Here is a 22,485-nt window from a genome sequence, read left to right as displayed (position 1 = left end):
ATATTTCTGTACAGGAAAGACTGTGGTCGTTCTTTTGACAGGCTACGGAATCCAGGTCACGATTTTCCGTTCGTGTATTATCGGGACTTTCACTTCTGTAACTGAATTCCGAGATACTTCTAAATTCCTACAAGCAAAAGTTTGATTGGATAATTGAAAGGTCACCGGGAGATGACCCTGAATGGGGATTTTTCAGATCCTTGCGTAGCAATCAATGTGAGCGAATCAGAGAATCTGATTTTAATCAGATTCGTGTGATGTTCATTATAGTAGATGGCTTCTATTCACGGAAAACAAAAGTTCTATAGTTGAATATACCCGTTGGTCTTTTACTGTTAACTAGCAAGTTCTATGGTCGATGGAATGACTTTGTCAGCAAATACAATCTGTCATAAAGTCAAATGCTGACTGACGTTTTTTATACTAATTGTTAGGACATTTTTTAAACCCTGAATTGTTTACGGACTTTTCCGTTTGCCCGATCATGACAATGAGCACACGATGGATGTGACGGGTCGACAGGAGATTCTTACTCCTCCATTGAACCGTTCCCACCTCTGATGTTTCTTAAAGGTTCGAATTTGCTCTGCTCCAACTTTGTGCTGTTTCAATGGACTTTTGAGATTGATTACTGTACGTTATCTTCCTATTTCATCGAAAAGGGATTATCTATATTCAAAAGGGTGCTTGCCTTTGACAAATCAAAGATTTTTTACTTACATATTATTCTTATTTTTTCTATTATATTGCAATAAACAAATTGAATTTTCTATAAATACCACTAAAAATAAAATGTATGGAAATCCATGCAAAAGATTTTAAGATCATTAATCATCATTTTATACATATAATATACCTTCATTTATAAGAAATAAACTATACAGCAAAAGGCTTTGTTCCTGTCAAAATAAATCCATATACTTTACATATTCCATATATGAATACAATTTGTGGCGTTTCTAAACAAGGTATAGTAATGGAAATACTGCAGAATATCATATAAAGAGGCAGAAAAGCGGACATACAGAGCAATGACAAAATTATGTCATTTGTATTTGAGGATGAATTTATTTAATTTAATTTGATTTGAATTTTAGATACAATTTTTAACTAACCTATATTTTTCCAAGCATGGCATACGCATTTTTGATTTTATCGCACCAGTCCAAGAGCTTTTTGATAATCCCTCGTAATTATCAAATAGATATGTTTATTTTCTATCTAGTTGTTGTAAAGCAAATCAATCCAATTTCCTAGCTATGCTGTTCCTGTGTAAAACTTGATTGGGATTTGCATTATTCTATAAACTTATGGGTAGTCCAGCTAAGAGCAGTCACTAAATCAACAAGTAGCCAACTAGCTTTCTAATTATTTAACCCAATGCTCCCCCATAGACCATTTATAAACGACTTAGCTAGAACTTAAGAACGTTCAAAGAAATGTTCGAGCCCGGCATTAACCTATACCTTCTGTTTAGTATCTGTAGTATTTTTCATCGTTTATTAAACCCTATGAGAAGAATTTAAGCCACTCGCATGGATGGAAGAGGTGTACAGGAAGCCACACAGTTTTATATTTGTTGAATCTCCTGTTTGCAATATATAGAGGCCTTATCTTTATCGTGTTATCATTTTAAGACTGAAAAAGACACTCGTTCCTGGAATCATTTTATAAAAAAAGATCTGACCTAATTATTAGATATCGGGCACATCTGTTGTGTTTTCTTGTAGTGTGATAGTAACCAAGGAAGCTTTTCATAGGGTTAGAACAGGATACTATAGTAATCCAAAAACAACTTAATTTCGTATAGGTGTAAATTTTCTATTAACGTTATATACTGGTATCCTGAATAGGACAGACAATATCAGCAAAAAATATTTTCAATGAAGTTGCAAAAGGTAAGCCACACAGATTTTATGAAATATTTTAGGTCACTTAATTAATAATAGAAATGAAAAGGAGGTATGTAGGTGAATATTCATTGTACTTGTACTTATTGAAATCTGACAAAAACTGTTTACCTTTATTGATAGTCAAATATTTACCAGCTTCTGTGTCATGTTCTATTTGATTAAGATCCAGGCTCGAAGTTGGGGTAAAGTTATTTTTTCTGCCCCCGCCATAAAATGACCGGGGGCACATAGTGTTACCCTGTTCCGTCATTCCCTCATTCTGTCAGTCCGTCATCCGTCATAAACTCGTAAATATTCTTACCTTGTCATTGGTCATTTACAAAATTACTTTGTTAAAAAGCACTCTGATTGTACATATAAGTACTCTGAAGATGATATTAAAAAGATGCTTGAGTTTCTGATTGACAATATCTATGTAGTTTTTGGAGATCAGGTCTTCCAACAATCTGTTGGAATTTCCATGGGTACCAATTGCGCCCCCTTATTAGCAGACTTTTTTTGTATTCATATGAAGCAGAATTTATTCAAAAACTTCTACATGAGAAGAAGAAAACACTTGTTGTGGGATTCAACCCAACATTTCGATATATCAACGACATATTATCAATTAACAATAGTTACTTTCATTCACTTGTCGACTCGATATATCCCAATGAACTTGAAATAAAAGATCCACAGATTCTAACACATCTGTTTCATTTTTAGATATTTTAGTAGAAAAAGACGTTAATGGTAACCTAACAACAATGCTTTTTGATAAACGGGATAACTTCAACTTTTCAATCGTCAACTTCCCTTACTTATGCAGCAATGTACCCTTATCACCTGCGTATGGAGTACATGTCTCTCAGTTGATTTGATACGCAAGGGCATACTCTACGTATGAACAATTTCTTAAACAAGGCAAGCTATTGACAAGAAAGTAGACGAAACAAGGATATCAACAGTCTCGTTTGACATCATCTTTTCGAAGGCTTTTCGGTCGATACAATGGCCTTGTCAGCACATACAACCTGTCTTTGAGTGAAATGCTGACTGACTTTTTTCATACTGATTGTTAGTCCATTATTTATATACTGAACTGTCTACGGATATTTCCGCAGGGGATGCTCACTATTCCATGGCACCTGATCCCACCTCTAAATTTTTGAGGTCCGTGTTTGCTCTGCTCCAAATTCGTATCCTTTCATTGGACTTTCGAGATTGAATACTGTTCGTTATCTTCATATTTCACTTTACTTTCCGTTCATTATTTTGGCAACAGTTGCACTCATTCAACTCAAATTTGACATATCGATACGTCATAGGAATACGCGGGTCAAGTTGAAATTTAGTCATGGTCCAATGATTTTGACAGAAATATCCCTCTTGAACTTAGAATAAAATAGGAAATTTTCAGGTTCCGCGCTCTAACTTTTGTAGGGATAGATGTATAAGGTTGAAATTGCATGTGCAGGTATTTTACCAAAAATAAAGGTAAAGTTTGGATTTTGTCCTAGTCCGATTATTTTTTACAGATACCCCACTTAAACTTGGAAAAGATTTTAAAATTCACAATTTCTTATCATTATCTCGGCTACAAATGTGCAATTTACAATTTGAAATTTGAAATTTTGGCTGCCTGTAGTGGCATTCGTGGCTTTACGACACATCTAGTTTATAAATGAAAAACTATAGGGGATTGAAGGATAATGTTCTAAATATTTCATTATCATTATATCCTGGCCACTCATGATTACAATTAATAGTGGACCAGTCCGGTTTGATAATGCGGCCATCTTATCATGGAGGCAGGCCATGTATGTTTTTTTTTAATTATTTGTTTTTGTTTTCTATAGGTTTAACAGAAAAGACAACTAAAAAGTAAATACATCAAAGTCTCGGCAACACCATCGTTAAAATAAGCAAGATGTTTCTCAAGGTAATACTCTTTAATCAAGTTATCCGTCCTATCATAGTAAAGTTGTATCTTCATGATAGATTTAAAATTATATGATTATATATGGGAAGAAAAGGAAATCACCGTTCACATATTTTTTTATTGGTTTTAGATTTATGTCAAAAGAAGAACATTTATCACAAAAATATGGTCATATGAAGTGATTGGATTGTACTTAGTCTTATAAACACTAATTACAGTTTGTTTTAAGAATTATCTATGGACATAATATTTTATAAAGTCTTTTCAGGAATAACCTTATATCTTCAATTCGCCATTGTTATGCCTATTTACAATCACTTTGACATGGCAAAATTCAAATAGAAGTATTTTTAAATATAAAGCTTTTGTAGTGTGGCTGAAATAAAATATTGGTAATCGTAAACACTAAGATTTGATCTAAGACATGTAAACAGAGGGTGTTCAATGTTTTGTTGTTGGATATGGAATTTATTTTACGAGTGGGACAGGATATTTTGATATTTTCAAGAGTGCGAAGAACGAATGAAAATATCTAATTATCTTGTCTCACGAGTGAATTAAATTCCATATCCAACTTTAAAAAATTGAATTTCTTTTTATTACATTTTCTTTGATTTTCTCTTTGTCTGACTTATTGTAACACAGTGTCCTACATTTTGACGTCAAAGTTGATTGACTGAGACGTAAAACAATTTCAACAACATGTTAGGAAAAAGTTTGGTAGTCTCCGTCTCTATCGTTCAAGATATTTTCAACATTTTTTGAAGGAAAGGAATTTCAAACGTTTATGTTATTCTGTCTTACTTTGACAGAATATCATTTTGATATTCTTTCACACTGTGACAGAATATCCCTTTAATTTGATAAATAAATAACCTATTTCACTGTTGAAAATGAAATAAAAAGTTACATTGAACATTCCAACTCTTATTTTTATTTTTTTTTTTCAATATATAATCAATACTGTAAAACTTTTACCTATTTTTTAATGAATGATCAATTACCCAGGGAATATTATTAAAAGATTTAGTCCCCCCCCCCCCCCTCCCTCATTGCATTTCAAAGTTCGGTGTTTCTAAGTGAACAAATTCATACGGATTAACATGTAAACTTTGTAAATCAAGGTAGAATACCATATTTATAATTAACAACTAAGATTTATTTAGCTATATGGGTGCAATACAAGATATTCTTTTCACATTTTTACTTGTTACATAATATTCTTCTGATAAGAAAAAGGTTATTGCTTCCTATCTTTATATGACATAAGTACTTTACAAAGGTGTTATGGCCACGGAGGAATGTCCATGTTTTATTACTGCATATCTTAATATACTGAAAAAAAGAAACGCAGGGTAATTTTTTGAGGTGATTTAATGTTATTTTTTCCGAATGTATTTTTCAGAATTGATATCTTATATTTAAACACATCGGTAACCAAATCTTATTTGATTTTAACTGAATAATTCAAGAATTATTGAATCTCAATTGACGGTAACCCTAAAATTCCCATAAAATCCAATGCCTGCAGCGCGCATCTGTCACATCCTTGATTATCATCTGCAAAGAGCTCATCAGTACAGTTATCTTTCTCATGGGAATATTATTCAACCCTTAGGAAATGACAGCCCTTATTGTCGAGGGAAGCTTTAGCATTTCGACGTATTCATACTCTACCGTCTAGTTAGTCCCACAGATGTTTGTTTTGGAGTTTGGAGAAAAGGGTGGATTTTACGGAAGCCAGTCGAGTGGGTTAATTTGATTGTTTGCGAGAGAGTCTTGACAAACTCCGTTGGACCGTTCACATATGATGGAAAATTTATGCATACATGTATGACGCACACGGGCACATGTGAGAGAAGCACAAACGAAAAGTTGAAGAGCTTACAAAACCGGATTCTTCCAGGTTTTGGTGAATATAACGAATATGATTCACTTGTGCTAGTATTGTATTAAAACTGTTCTAGTGTTAATGAAGTGGCAATTACGCAGCTGGCAGGATAAGGAGAAAAGTAATTTACAAACTGCACGACAACATTTTGTTGCCTATTTCTTTACTTAGGCATTGCAATAGCCAGACTCTATGGAACTCCCCTCATCCTACAAAGATTGCAACTTGTTTGTAATTATTGACAAAATAAGCGTATATCTCGCGTGCATCAAGTGGTATTACAAAATGTGTTGTCAAATCTGTCATCATCAATATGCAAGTGTTTTTGGCTATTTACGACTTAGCGGTTGAGTCTTTCTCTGTACAGTAACTTACCACTCCGAGCAGTTTCTATCTATCTATCTATCTATCTTTCTATATATATATAAATATATAAATATATAAATATATATATATATATATATATATATATATATATATATATATATATATATATATATATATATATATATATATATATATATATATATATATATATATATATATATATATATATATATATATATATATATATATATATATATATATATATGTATGTATGTATGTATGTATGTATGTATGTACTCCGTGTTTACTTTTCCTTTCCTTTTTTTTTGTGAATTGAACTTTGTTAAGGGGTGGAAGAAAGGAATGAAGAAAGGAATGATATGAATGAAAGAATTTTATTCTGATTTCATCTAATTTTTGCTATTTGAAGAAAGAATAAATTTTACACCGTGTATTTTCTATTTATAAAGCATCAACAAAACTGTAAAATTGTTTTGCAATAGGTTTACATGATGATTAAATAAACAAAAACACTGACGAATTATTTCTTTAAAAATGAAATGAATTGATATGTAAATGAAATGAAATGAATTGCTGTTCAACAATATCTCAAAATATTGATATGCATATCTATAAAAAAAATCATTGAAATATGTTTCAGTTTAAGGTGACGATTGGTATTATGATGATGAATACTTGTATGAATATCCTATTGCTGGTAAGTGATAATCATGATAATATAACAATTTCTTAATTGTTTCAAGATATTGGGTCAAATGCCTCCAAACACTTCTTCATTTAATAACATTGTTTTACAGTAAATTCATAAATTAAATAAAGGAAGTCTTATTTGAAAAAGAAGAAAAGTTCAAACTTTTATTTAAGGAATGAATTTAATACCTACCCAATTTATACGGTATTTACTGGGTTGGGGTAGTATACGCTTTATAAACCGCAAAGCGGTTTATAAAGTAAATTTCCAACCCAGTTTATACCGTATGAATTGCGTAGCTATTAATTTCATTCCTAATAATCTAATTTTCATTCATTCAGTGTAAGAAAAAAAGTTGATTTTTCCTCAAAATTGGCTTAAAATTGTACAAAACATAAATGTAACGTCAGGCGGATCAATACGTTTTTGGCACAAGTCATTGAGACGTAGGCAACTCAATTTAAACAATATAAAGTACATTTTTCATTTAATTAAATACCGCGTTTTAACCAGAATTAAATTATATTGCACAGGGAAATTTAACCTTTCACATACAACAATTTGAAAAGTTGAATTCATATTAAAAGTAATATTTTGAATTTTTTTAAGTTAATCATACAAGTATTAAATATCATTGATTATTTTTATACCTTTTAGATTGTACTGTAATTTCAAGATGGTAAATATAATTTTTAGTCTCTCAGAAAAGAAAATTTTTATCAGGTTCTGGATGGACTGACGATCAACAAATGTTTGAATGTAGAAGAACTCGAAGATCCAATATCAGACCTTCGAAAGAAATACCAAGGATTGGGTGTACAGCTTTCATTTACAGAAAAGAAAAATACGTTGAAAGCAATTATAATTACTGGAGGATTCTCGATCTGTAACAGTATAGCTGTTATAGTCACTTTTGTTGTGATGACGATTTGCTTAGTGAAATACAAGGCTCAAAATATCCAATTAGCCCTTGTAATAATGATTGGCATCGTAAGTCTGTTTTATCATTTAAAGTACTACAGTAACTGAATTAAAGGCTGTTGTCGTTCGTTCGTCTGTCTGTTAACTTATTTTTGACTTTTTCTCAAGAATAATTAGACATTTGTAATTAAATTGTTCCAGAGTATTCTTTGGTTTTAGAAAATACAGTTTGTTCAAAGAAAATGAAAAGTTCAAGATAACGAATAGTGATCAATCTAAAAAAAATCTATAAACTTTACAAATATCTGAGGAGGGCACAAAACATGGACCTCTGGAAATTCCAAAGGTGGGATCAAGTGTCTAGATGAAATAAGCATCCCCTGATGACCGGTCACATCCGCCGTGAGCCCTATGTATTGATCAGTAAACGGAACATTCCGTAGTCAAATTCAGTATCAAAACAAAAGCTCAAGAATAAGTATGAAACACTCTTGCCAAAACACGACTTAATGATAGGTTCTATTTGCTAAAAAGATTATTATAACGACCACAAAATTAACGAAATGCCGACTTTAAACGAGATTGTTGAAATCCCTGTAACATCAACTAATCTGCCAGAAGCACTCTCACCGAAGAGAGGTGTTTTAAGAAAGTAATGGATCGGAATAGATAAAACTCGTGTAAAAGCTTCATGACATAGTAGACCATAAGATTAGTTCAAATTCTGGGATAAAGTAACATCAGTGGATACATATTTTTACGGAAATGTCTCAGAAAACATTCTACCTATCTCTTCTCAAGAACACCAAGGTCATGTTTTTTTTTTTCATATTAATATGCATACATTCTAAGTCAGTGTTTATTAAATTTTGTTATGTTTATGGCCTAAGATGGAAGCGTGGGGCTACAAAAAGAAAGTAAATTTTATTTAGGAATTTTACAAGTAAAACTATTTAAAAATAACTTTGTGTCAAGAACATTAAGGCTATGGTCATTCTTATACAGGTGATGAATGTATATTGCTGCATAAGTAAGGGAAGTTGACAATTGAAAAGTTAAAGTCATCACGTTTATCATAAAGCTTGGTTGTTAGATTACCATTAACATCTTTTTCAAGTAAAATATCCAAATATGAAACAGATGTGTCAGAATCTGTGGTATCTTTTATCTCAAGCTCATTGGGATATATCGTTTCGACAAGAGTAGAAATAACCATTGCTAATTAACAAATGCGTCGTCGATATATCTGAATGTCGAGTTGAAGGCCACAGCAAGTGTTTTCTTCTTTTCACGTATAAGATTTTGGACAAATTCTCCTTCATATAGATACAAAATGGTCTGCTAATAACGGGGTGCAATTGGTACCCATCGGAATTCCAGTAGATTGTTGAAAGACCTGGTCTCCAAAAACCACATAGATATTGTCAATCAGAAACTCAAGCATCTTTTTAAGGTCAACTTTAGAGCACTTGTGTGTACAATCAGAATGTATTTTAACAAAATAATTTTGCAAATGACCAATGACAAGGTAAATAAATTTACGAGTTCCATTTTTATTGAAAAAGCAGCTGTCAATGATATCAAATTCATCTTATTATCATTATGCTAACATCGTATGTTTTTGCTGAATTAAATATGTTCTAATCATTGCTCCAGGAGGTAGGGTGCGGCCACAATAATGGATCAAAGTTTAACACGAAACTAAACAAGAGAAATTATCTCAAAACATCATCAAAAGAAGAACAAGGCTGGTTTCTCATACTAATACAGAAAACGTACAGATTCAGAATTGTGCAAGTAATGGCCCAGGCATGTAGCGAAACCACAAAAAAGATTAAAGAACATTTTTTATATAGGGATATGTATGAAATTCATTTTCAAGAAAGGCAAGGCAATGTTTCTAATCTTACATTACAATAAGCATCTTAAACATCACTACATGTAGATATTGGAGATTATTATTTATTCCACCATTGGCCCATGTTTTAGGCACCCTAACAAAAAAATACTTTAGTAAATTATAGTTATTTAATTGATTGTAAACTATATTAAATCAAAGTTTAAAAGTTATCTCTATAGTAAATCAAAGTTTTCACTGTGGTATCAAAGCTGTCACATTAATACATTCCTGTCATTAATAAAAGTCTAATTTAATTTCATATTTCATACATTATCCAGTTTGGCAGATTTTCTTTTTACCAAAGATATCTGTTGATGGGGTATAATAGCATCATTGCACTTTGTCTGCAACATTTATAACTTAGAATTTTAATGTTTGTATAGGATGGTTTTAAAACGTGTACATTTGAATTAAAAATAAAGCTATCAAGGTTTTAAATTATCAATAAAGTAATACAGAGTTTTCAAATTGTAAGAATAGTGTCAAATTATAGTGATGACTTTAGCAAATTAAAGTCTTCAAATTTAACACTTAAGAAACATAGTGATCACTTTCAACAATTTCAGTTTTCAAAGATATCATTAGTGTAGATCAATGTCAGAATTATCTTTCATTCTTTTGTCGTAATAAAGAATTTACAAATACATCGTATCATTTGGCCGAGACGTTTTGACTGACATATTTCTTACCAATTGTAAGGCCGTTGTTTGTAAAACTAAATTTAACAACGGAATGTTCCGTCTACCAAATCACGGTGGATGTGACCGGTCGACAGGGGACGCTTACTCCTCCGTTATGCCCTGCTCACACATTTGTTTTGTTTGTAGCTTTTATGAAATCGATCACTGTTCTTTATCTTCCCCTTGTCATTTAAAACTTTTCTCCTGCAGAACAGTAAAGTCGCGTAGGTCTTGTTTTTTATCAGAATCACTAAGTAGTGTGGATACCAGTTTGTTCTGTTGCGTTTCATTGACAAAGGAAACATAAATAGTACTAGTGTATTTTGAGTCTCGCTCCTTATTTTTATATTATTAATGGTATTATTAATTCAATATTTTTTCATATAAATTGCTTGAAAGAAGGGAGAACAAACTTTTTTATGTTTTTTTTTTACTTTTTTGGTTGAAGAATTTTAAAATGTAAGAGTTCACATAGCATACCATAAGTTTTATGATTATATTTTGAAAGGATATTATTTAATAATACGTATGAGAAGATATTGATATGAAGAATAAACCTTTGTTGTAACAAGATTTCAAAAATAAATGTTACTGACGTGATCCGACTAATGATAACAGTCAATTGTTTAATGCTTTTATGACTTTTGTTACAGACAGGAGGTATAAGTTTAATTCTCGGGGTACCAAAAGCTGTTTATACACATAATATTGGACGTGAGGCTGATTTGACACAAGTGAAGGTTAGATATTAAGATAAATTTTCAATATTTCGATTATAAAGCAACATTTGTGGATCACCTACAAACCAGGAATCACATTGCCTTGGACTCATTCAACTGCCCGTCTGACCTTCAGTCCTTTGTAATTGGAAATGTAGAATATATAGATTTGAAATTTGCTTGTGTATTGCTTATCAAAAGATTGTGACCTTAAATGACAAAGTGTGTTATCGGTCCATTCAAGGTGGCGCCATTTTACCCGTCCCTGAATGGGTTCCGGTGGTAGTTTAAATAAAGCGAATTAATGCTTTACCTTTAGATGTATAAGGACACTCAAGTTCAACAATATTTAATAACTTAAAACAACCCCAACTGCGGACAAAGCTAAGTGAGTTTGAGAGTAGTGTCTTCTATGTATCTTTGCAAAGCATTGCTCTCATTTCCTCTACCATATTCCAGCACTGCTGGACACTGTTATTTTGGATTAGACTGTATAAATCAAGGTCCCATGTCCCATGTCGCAGTAGGTGCTGGTACAAAAAAGATCACTCACCGCTCAAATGCCGAAAGTGCCGAGGACAGGTCTAAATTCGCAGCCCTCCACCGGCAAGTGATGGCGTTTCAATATGAGTTAAAATTGCTCTAAGGGAAGTTAAACAAATAAACAAAGCCATGTTCCAAATGTCCATTTTAATATCGGTGCGCTCCGTAGCATTGCATATTCTACCATACCTTGATGATGGTAGCTGCAATGTTCTTTCATTTTTCCACGCAAAGCTTTTTTTCCTTGACCTCTCGTCATTCCTTCATAAGCATGTTCTTTTTCATTGTTTAAATCAAGTTTGGCCAATTCTATCAAGAAAGTTTTCTTGAAGTGTAAGCTTTAAATAATCATGGTAATGTGCATAGAAAATGCGTAAGCGGATTGAAAGACTTGAAAAATACACATATTGGATAGGCCTGAAAATTTTTAATAAAGGTTTCTTTAAAAAAAATCGTTGCAGCCTGGAATGAAATCAGAACTGTTCGTTATTTATTTCCATATATATATATATATATATATATATATATATATATATATATATATATATATATATATATATATATATATATATATATATATATATATATATATATATATATATAATTTCTAATTAAGTGTTCTGTTAAGGATTTCCTAAAACACTTAAATATAGACGCTTTAATTCAAAAACTAAATTGGAATCGATATTCCGGCCTGGGTTGTTGAATACATTTTTATGAAATTTACACTTATCTGCAGGGTCGACAGTGTTATTTTGCAATCATTATTCGATGTATTGTTCCAATCTTGCAAATGATAATCTGACTCCTATTTACATTTACATACTTATCCATATTTATATTCAATTTTATTCATACGATGAGTGGGTGTCCACTTAACTGGAAATACAAAATCATAAACAGACATGTGCTTCATTCGTATTTTAATGTTCTCCGTGATCGGAAGGTTGTGTGTTCGAATCATGGCCGCGACTTACCTAAGTCGATAAAAAATAGGTAAAAAAATAAGTAGCAACTGTTCCTTCGCCAAGCGCCCCACTCGTTGAAGTGAAAGTTGTAGGTCTTTTAGACGAGACCTTAAAAACGGAGGCCCCGTGTCACGACAGGCGTTGGCACGATAAAGAACCTTCACTGCTCAATGACGCTTAGCGCCTAGTAAAGGTCTAAATTTGAAGCTTCTTCGTCGGTATATGATGACGTCTATATATGAGTGAAAAATTCTCGAACGGGACGTAAAACAACATTCAATCAATCAATCAAACATATTTGAATGTTAAAGTGACGCTCAATTTTTAAACGGATATAGATTACGGCCAAGTAAGTGGACATTACAAGCGTATAAAGGGCCTCGTTAGAGTTACCGTTTCGCAAATTCTATGGTCGTTACAACAACTCTTTGTAAATACAACGGTCTTAACCCTTCAGTTCGAATGCTGATCATCAATTTTGATACAAATTGTCAGGCCATTTTTTTTCTTTTGTCTACGGATTTCTCCTTTGAAACTTTAGAGAAAATTACGGGACAGGTATTGGCAATCAACAGGAGATGCTAACCCATCACTCACTTGATCCTAAGAATCATGTTTTCAAGGGGCCATGTTAGCCATGCTCTGAGTTTGTAATTGAACTGTAAAGCTTAATGAAGTTTCATTTTTCTTACCGTAAACAGAAATAAGATACATATGAGACTGAGTAAAAGGATTTTTGAAGAAATATTTAAAAATGTAATAAAAGGTCTTATCATATACTTTGAAGTAAATACACCGATTCTGCACTGTGCGACACGGGTGACGTCACAATACCCCATATCAACGACCGGTCTGAAAATCCATATCACGTATCGGACCGGGCAAAAATCCATAACAAACCGGAAGTAACGTTTATTTAAAGTTTAAAAGTTAATTAACTTGATTTTATTTAAATATACATGTAAAATGATTCTTGACTAACATCTGTGGACTTAATTTGTTTTCAAAGAAATAAAATTTGCTTTATTAGATTTTAAAGAAAAAGGTCATAAACATGCACGAAACATTCTTCAATGTGAACTCGCATATTAAGTATTTTAAATATATGATAAATAGAATATAAAAGACTTCGGCCCTCGGGCTGATTTGACATATTATATGGATTTTAGTATGTAATATTCTCTATTGAACAATGAATTTCTCATGTAAAGTGCATTTTGTTTGAAATATATATTATGTACTGAAAGAAAAGTATACTGCTTAGGAGGGGAACATAAAAATAGTACTGGTATGAAAATATTTTTAGAAAGTGACCACACTAGGCATTATAAACACCCTTTTTGCTACTCTTGAAGGTTACACATGAGTTCTTTAGAACAGTTTACTTTATGTCAGTGATAATAATTGATTTCCCTTAAACTTTTATTTTTATTTTGTTCTGCTTGAATATTTCATTAGGGTTTTGGTCGTTTATTTCAGCAGATTTTTCGTTTTTAATCATTTGTCGTGCCTTAGTGCATCTTTTATAGTACATTGATATAGGTAGTAGAAATTCAATATAAAAGAAAATTATCCAGTATGACGTCTCATATATGAGATATATTCACGTTTGACAAGCATATTCAACCATCAATTTCATAATAAAGAGTCTGTCTTTATTGTCCGTCTATACTGTCTTTATCTGTCTGTCTTGAGTCTCATAATAAAGAGTATGTCCTCATTTATTTGTCACTGATAAGTAATATCTAAAAAAAAAAAAAAAAAAAAAAAAAAAAAATTCCGATGGGGATTCAAAAGCACTGAACAATCGGTAATAGGTCACGCGTTTGTGTCAAAAATCAAGATCAATGATAACTAGTTCGGATGAAAATGTTGCAACTGAATTTTAAATTCATATCTGCCATCATTGTGAATGCAATATAACCATATAGCCAACAACAGCTTCAAACCACAAAAAATTGGTTTGAAGACAAAGATTAACTGACAAATTCTAATTCCAATTATAAACAACATTTCTTTGTCTACAAAATCCCGTATAAGCACATAATAACTTTATGTCCAGGACCATTAGTTACTTCATTAAGTACATGTAGCAACATTTAGATGATTTGATTTTTTTTCTAAAAGCTATGGTTATTAGTAAATTCAGATGAATGATTGACAAAAAATGAATATTATAATAAAGAAGAAAATAATTATTTGATTTATCATGAGCAGACTAATTATTAGCAGCAATATGCATTTGATAGTTAAACGAGACTGATATGTTGGAAAAGCTGGAGACCCTGTACACAAGTGACATTATTTCCCCACTCCGGAACACTACATCGGACAGATGGAACTTGTTTTTTCTCGAGGTAAGCTCTCTCTCTCTCTCTCTCTCTCTCTCTCTCTCTCTCTCTCTGTTTTTTAAAAATATTTTGTCAATGAACGAAAACATAGGAACGAGTGCAATCCAAACTTTTATTTTAGAATAAATGTTGCGCAGTAAAACCAGTGACAAGTACAACAAATGATTTTGATAAGACTCCGTGGTGTACGACTTCAGGATCGTGTCAGCAAACAAACTCACAGATTCCAAAGGCCTGCTGTAAAAATGTTACCGTAGATAACTACACTTCAGCTGAAGCTAGATGTCATGCCAATGTGATTCCAGGGACGTATCACGAGGAGGTAATGACCAAACATTGGTGCATTTAAGACTTGTAATTTCTTTTTTTTTTTTAATTTAAAAAAAACCATACACACATTTAAGCAAACTGAACTTACTTGTGATTGCCTCTTGGCAGAAAAATACATACATAAAAAGTACTAATATTCTACTTTCTAGTACAATTATCGAAAATTCGGATAGACTTTACTATACCGGTCCCCAGATCAGCAAGATCCGCGCGCTCTTTGCACTATGACGTAAAATTTACGTCACTCAATCGATAAGGGTTAGTCTTGCACATTTTATGACTGGTTAGGGTTAGTCTTGCACCCACCTGAAAGATTAGGGTTAGTCCTTGTACAAGTTTTCGACTGATTAGGGTTAGTCTAGCATCCATCCGAGAGACTAGGGTTAGTCCTCGCACATAGTTAGTCTAGCATCTGCTCGGGAGATTTGGGTTAGTCCTCGCATACCATCCGAGAGATTAGGGTTACTGTCTGGTTCTTTTAGATTAATAAAGAAATTCAGTTGCCTCTGTATTTTTTGCAAGATCTTAATTCAGCTTCAACGACATCTCGTTGGTTTGTTTACATTAAAAAAAAATGTCTAAGTACGAAAGAAACGGCACTAAGCATGCCCCGCACGCGTTTTGTTTACATTTATTTTTTGTCTCTTTTCACTGAATATACAATATTTATTGCTTTTTTCCAGAGAATGAGGTTAAAACCTTCGTTTAAAAACGAAGTTTTAAACTAAATATTTAGCCATAGAATTCGATTTTGGGCTCAGAAAGTCTTAAAACCTCACATGTTTTATTTCTTTCGATTGCTCACGCGATCTCATAACGAAGTCGCCTACGGCGACACTTTATTTAAGCGCGTTTTTCTAGGGACCGATAAAGTCAAGTCGTTCCGAAAATTCTATTTAAAATTTACAGGGATGTGCATCTCTTTGGACGAACAACTCACACATTCCATCCTCAAAGGAAGCAAAAGACGACGTGTATAAATACGAAATTATTGCAACTATTTTTGAAGTAATATTTTAGAGTTTATTCATTATCTAAAATAATATGAGTCATTGAAAAAAAAATCCAATCAACAACTAGTTGAAATGTTTTTTTTCTGTATCTTTTACAACTCCCCTCCAACTACATTAATGCCATAATAGATTAAAATTAAAGAGTTCAGAAATGTTCATTTTGCTTTAAATGTTTAATATTTTAATGTTTCAGTTTGTGTCTGGCGGAACATCACTTTTAACAATCCTTGTGATCCATTTGTGGAAACTTTCAGAGAGCTAGCAATGGAATCTTTTGACTCAAATACACCTTAAAATATATTAATTCCAGGCTTGTTTTGAAGAAATACTTAGGTTACAAAGACTATAAAAAATATTGTAAGAATTTTTTTATTATTATTTATAATATGTTTGTTCATAAAGAATAATCGTTCTTTAATAATTAAGCAAGAGAAAATATTTGTTTGAAATATATCTGTCTTTTGATTAAACTGCATACTTGATTTTTTTTTATTATTTTACGGAATCGTAAAAAAAAATAGAATGGAAAAAAAATTATTTATCAGAAAAGATCTAATTATAAGAGATTTCATTAAATATATTTGAAAGAAGTGCTAATTATGCTGTAATCGTCTAAAAAATAGTTATACTTTAATTAAAAAATCTTATTCAAACACGATTTTCACCTCGATTCCTTCATTTTATGTTAACCCTAAGGGTAGCTCAGTAGGTAGAATGCTCGCTCCGTGATCGTAAGGTCGTGAGTTCGAAACCCGGCCGCGACTGACCTAAGTCGATGAAAATAGGTAGCAAATGTTTCTTCGAAAAGTGCTCGGCACTTTGAAGTGAAAATTGTGATTAAACCTTAAAACCGAGGTCCTGTGTCACTGTAGGCGTTGGCACAATAAAGAACCTTCACTGCTCAATGGCCCTGAGTGCCGAGTAAAGGTCTAAATTTGAGGCCCTTCACCAGTATATGTTGACGTCTCTATATGAATGAAAAGTTTTCGAATGGGACGTGAACCAACATTCATTCAATCAATCATTCATTCTATAAGTGTGTTCCTAGATTTTAGAGTATAGCTACATCATTGTCTGAGTGTGTCTTTTACAAACCTGTTTTTCACACTCCCAAACAAAAACTCTTTTTAACAAATCATGCCAAAATCACATAAAAATCATATCAAACTCACAAATTCATGATTTTGAACTATGATTTAGACATGATCCATTAAATGGATCATACAGAAATCATAGATGACAAATAAGGAAGTATGATCCTGATGTGGTTTGTTTCTTGGCTATGCGTCTGCTATGATTTTCTTGCGATTTTGGCATGTGCCATTAACTTAGAAAACAAAGGAACATGAGTTTGAAATGATTCGTTAACTTTAACAGCTAAAAGTTTGTGATTTTGATATGATTTCTTAACTTTGTCTTTAAAATCCATACGAGTTACATATGATTTGCTAACTTCTCTGTTAAGAATCATGAGTTTTGTTAACTTTGTCAGAATTGGTTGTATGATCCTGATATGGTTTGTTAACTTTGTCATCTATGATAGGTGAAAATGCAAGCTTTAAATTCACTCCATCTTTGAGAATAAAAAAAAAAACATGCATACATTAATAATAGCCATATTTAAAAGAGAACGGGAAAATTAAGTTTTAATAATTAAAATTCATACAGGTAGGTACAAAGTTCACTGAAGGCACAAAATATTTTTTAAAAAAAGTCAAATGAAATAACAAATAAATAAATACAATAATTAAAAAATAAATTAGCACACTGTTTAAATAACACAGCCTGTTTTTTTTTTAAATCTTTGTCTTCATATAATATTTGTGATCCACTCCCAATTTTACTCTAAGGCATTAGATTAGGATTGGCTCACTGGTCAGTTTCAGAGTCATAGTAACCTTGTTATGCAATTCTCCTGCTGGGCAGCACGTTGTAGTGTATAGTGGTTTGCAGCTTATCTAAGGCCAGAATTTGAATGCCGGATTATTCTTTAAGAAGAAAGGATTTCTGTGATTCTATTCTTTTAAAATTCAGTGAATAGATTGGATTAAATGTTGTTTTTTTTTTTAAATTGTCATCTGATTAAGGAAGATCCATTGTTCGGATTACATTTACATGATGATATAGTTCATGTGACATATATGTATAATATTTTTATTTTTATTTTTGGTAACTCAAATTGTATATCAAATATTAAAGGGATGTTTGTTGCAAATTTTAGAGTGTTCAGTTAAATTGTGTAAGAATGTATAATTGTCCTATGAGTTGTTAGCTTTAACAGATCATACCGGGATCGTTATTTTAATACGAGTTGTTAGCTACAACAGATCATACCAGGACCATGGTTTTAATACGAGTTGTTAGCTGTAACAGATCATACCAGGACCATGGTTTTAATACGGGTTGTTAGCTACAACAGATCATACCAGGACTATGGTTTTCTTGCAAGTTGTTTAGTTTAACAGATCATCCAAGAATCATGACCCATTAGCTCATTTGCATGTGAAATTTTCCTATACCGAAATCATATCAAAACCATGATTTACACACGAGTCATTAGCATGATCCCATAGGCTGTTTTTTTTCTGTTTGGGAGCTCTTACGCCTTGCAAGTGTCAAAATTGATATCAAAATATATGGTTGCCTCTAAAGTTCGTGGACAATTACATACATGTATTCAGTATTTAAAACTGCGAAAATAAGGTCGCGGAGCAGGTCAAAATTTCGTTATTTACAATACATTAAATAATATCTTTAGCTATATATATCCTCTGTAAAAATGGCGCAAAAACGAAAACAAATGCAATTCGTTCCAATTATGAGTTGTAACATCGTTTCATATTCCAAATTATATATTGAGATTTTGCTTCGCTGAAATGAAATTAATTTCAGGAGAAAGGTAGTCCTCAATGAAAAAGGCAATAAAGATGACTTTGTTGTACGTTACGGAACAACCTTTTAAGAACTAATTATGTGTTGTACTCGGAAAAACTTCACAATAAACGCTGAAAATGCTGAAGGAAATATGTCGAAAGGAAGTCGTTCGTGCCTGCATACTAAATGGCACAAGAAGTGTTTGAATGATAGAGACGTACTGTTTCAGAAAATGACGATCTATGGAGAAACGGATTCAAGTCCAGGCTTTTTGACATCATAGACAGCTGATTTTCTTTTCAATAAAAATGGAACTCGGAAATCTGATTATCTTGTCACTGGTCATTAGAAATTTATTTTGTTAAAAACATTCTGATTGTCCACAAAAATATTCCAAAGTTGAAACTAAAAAGATGCTTGAGTTTCTGATTGACAATTACCATGTAGTTTATAGAAACAAAGTCTTCCAAAAAATCTGTCTGAATACCCATAATTGCTAATCGCGCCCCTTATCTAGCAGATCTATTTTTTTATTCAAATGAAGCAAAATTTATTTTTAAAAAAATATATGAAAAGAAAAAGTCTCTTGTTGTGGCTTTCAATTCAACACAAGCACTTTAATTTACCTGATCATTCTATTTAGTCAAAGTTAAGATTCTAGAAAAAAATTACCACCATACTAATCACTTAATACATCTTTCCGTGGACAAAAAGAATAACGGATTAGGAAACTAGGCACGGCTTTTCCATTTGGTAACAATGACAATGTCGACAGTGTTGGGAATCTTTTATTTCCACAGTGTAGCAATGTGAATGTGATGGGACTGTTTAACAACACACAGAGGAGCAAGCGTAGTCATCGACATCGGTCTTATGACAGGGTTCTCCATGGGCCATATAACGTGTTGGCCCCGCCACAGTTAATTCCTTAACACCACAGTTAAAAAAAAAAAGCGCCAAAGTTCCACTAGAGTTAAAATATTAGCGACACAGTAAAATCGTCGTCGTCAGTACGATAAATAAATAAATTTTTAAATCAAACGAACCTCTAAATTCTGTACCGTTTTCTAGGGATATCAAAATATTTATTTTTCTTAGTCGGCTATTCGATAACATTATTCGAGCGATAGTCGAATATTCGGAACATTTCCCAAAATTATGTTTAAATTTTATTTCAAACGTCACTGGTACATGACATATTTATGACTTAAAAACCTTTTTAACTATATTTACACAGAAAAGTATCATAAAATGCTTATGTTGCAAAGGCAATCAACGTGTGGATAGAGTGGGAAATAATTTTCTTCAAAATGTATGATTTTCCCGTCAATCACGTTCATAATCATTTTTAGGAACCATTGAAAAATTTACAGCACATTTTTTAAAACTTATAAAAATAAATGGGGGGGGGGGTTAGGGGGGTTTAACACACAGTATCCACAATGCTTGTGCGTATGGTATTGTTAAACAGTTAAATACTACTACAATTGTTGATTGCCCTGGCTGTCAAAATGTCCTTACAATGTAAGCGAATTGTTTTAATAATTACCGAAGTGTTATAAATTTTCACGGCTACCGTGTGTTCTCGATCTGCACTTCAACATTCTAATGCGATCAATAATGTCCAATTAATTAATTTACAAACAAAGTCCAGAAAAGTTATGTATATTTTATTACAAAAGGAACACAGATTAGTAATTGACAATTAATTCTCGTCGCAGTGAACCATTTATATAGTTACTGTATTTCCTACACGTACATGGAAAGACGGTTTCTCAGTTTTGAAATGAGAATTTTATCTCGTTTTCACTCTTCTATTGCACTTAGACGTGTAATGCGTCGTTTTGTATTCATTTCATTCATTCGAATGTCCTTTCATTATTCGATCGTCTGTCCATTCGACTGATAGTCGAATAGTTGACTATTCGTTGACATCCCCACCGTTTTCCAATTTCTAATGCCAAACGGTTAATTTACTTTAACTGAGACTCATTGTTTTATTTTGCACAGTCAATTATCTTATAGACCTCGCTGAACACATGAATAAAGAGGCAAGCTATTTTTTTTCACACTTCACGATAATTACAAATGAAATTTTAAAAATCAGTTTATGCATTAATAGTTCTACAGATAATCAGGTCTCTAAAATTGCATTGATATTGCTAGTCAAAACATTGTACGTGCATCGTATCTAATAAAAATGTTTATGTGTAATGTTGAAAAATTAACAATTGAATATATCGAACAGAATATAATTTTATGATTCTAAAATCCTAAAGGTTTTTTTTTATTCACAAGTTTTAAGATTCTTCAGTCTTCAGACCAATAATTGCAAATATATAGATGAAAGCGTGATTGTGTGACCTACCAGAATTTCTACTATCCTTTAATGAACACTGTAGGTGTATTATTCACCTTCTGTAAAAAAAAAATAATTATGGTTAGATGCTTTAAACTTGTTATTACTGGTACTATTATCCTCAGATTCTTAAGTTAATATTTGTTAATTTATAAATTATAAGTACGTTTGTGTTTGGGGAGGAGGTCTTTTTCACAGTATAGATAATTATATTTTGTAAACATCCTAATTTTTGTTTTGCTCTATGTTTTTTCGATTAGATGTTTTTATTATTTAATTTGTCAAGCATTTTGTCAGATAATTAATGCCGTTTTTGTATAAAACTATTGATTCATAGGGGCTGTGTGTTTTTCTCATTTTATTTAGTGGTTCCTTCGCCAATTCGGTCGCAAAATGACCTCGAATATTAGCACTTCCGGTAAGTCTTGCGCCACAGTTTAATTTGAAATGATGGAGAACCCTGTTATGATAAACCTGTACTAAATTTATTTATCAAATAAACACAAAAGACACCATTTTATACACCAGTAATTGCAAATGGTTAATTGTCCTTGTTTAGGATCTTTTTGATCAACACATGAGGAGGACAGTCTGTTTTGTGAAGGTTAGACTAGCGAAAGAGAAGGAACGGACGATGTTTGGATCGCTACAGTGTAGTCTTATATCATTTCATATGTTGGTTATTTCCCCCAATAAACTCTAAACTTACTCCACACAACTGACTTTTAATATTTTATTGAATCTTTTCATTATTTCTAAATATTTCTTCACTTTTGAAGTGTGTACTAGCATTTCTATGCATATTCAATTTCGCTGCCATATATTTACTAAATAATTTTAAAATGATTTAAAGATAATAGACCATACTTAATCGATGATCATTGAAAGCAAATCATTGAACCCATTCAAAGTAAAGGACCACAATAGGTGAGACTAGCTATGTACCAGGTGAATGGCCACTAATTACTCTACGCTACTGACATTTAAGTAATTTTTGGTAAGTTTTTGATAAATATATGTACTTTGAAAAAAGAAAAATTATACAACCGAGTAACCAAGTACA

The 22,485-nt window shown here is 32.1% G+C and overlaps 1 protein-coding gene across 2 annotated transcripts; it reads left to right on the top strand.

The window, feature by feature from the left end:
* Positions 1-3,749: 3,749 nt before the first annotated feature.
* Positions 3,750-16,615, top strand: LOC133174266 (uncharacterized). 2 transcript variants are annotated; one of them, XM_061309346.1, is made up of 8 exons: positions 3,750-3,834; positions 6,714-6,770; positions 7,488-7,754; positions 10,919-11,005; positions 14,745-14,852; positions 14,968-15,168; positions 16,086-16,184; positions 16,383-16,615. In XM_061309346.1, the coding sequence occupies exons 1-8, from the start codon at positions 3,823-3,825 to the stop codon at positions 16,449-16,451; spliced, it is 900 nt and encodes a 299-aa protein (XP_061165330.1). In that variant the 5' UTR covers positions 3,750-3,822; the 3' UTR covers positions 16,452-16,615. The 2 variants fall into 2 exon arrangements, with proteins under 2 accessions (XP_061165330.1, XP_061165331.1); XM_061309347.1 differs by lacking the exon at positions 16,086-16,184.
* The last annotated feature ends 5,870 nt before the right edge of the window (positions 16,616-22,485 follow it).

The sequence above is a fragment of the Saccostrea echinata genome, unplaced genomic scaffold (assembly GCF_033153115.1).
Source record: "Saccostrea echinata isolate AGI-Se365-2 ecotype Australia unplaced genomic scaffold, CSIRO_AGI_Sech_v1 ptg000057l, whole genome shotgun sequence".
Classification (NCBI taxonomy): Eukaryota; Metazoa; Mollusca; class Bivalvia; order Ostreida; family Ostreidae; genus Saccostrea; species Saccostrea echinata.
Note: the sequence above shows the minus strand (reverse complement) of the source record. Positions and strands in the feature narration are given on the sequence as shown.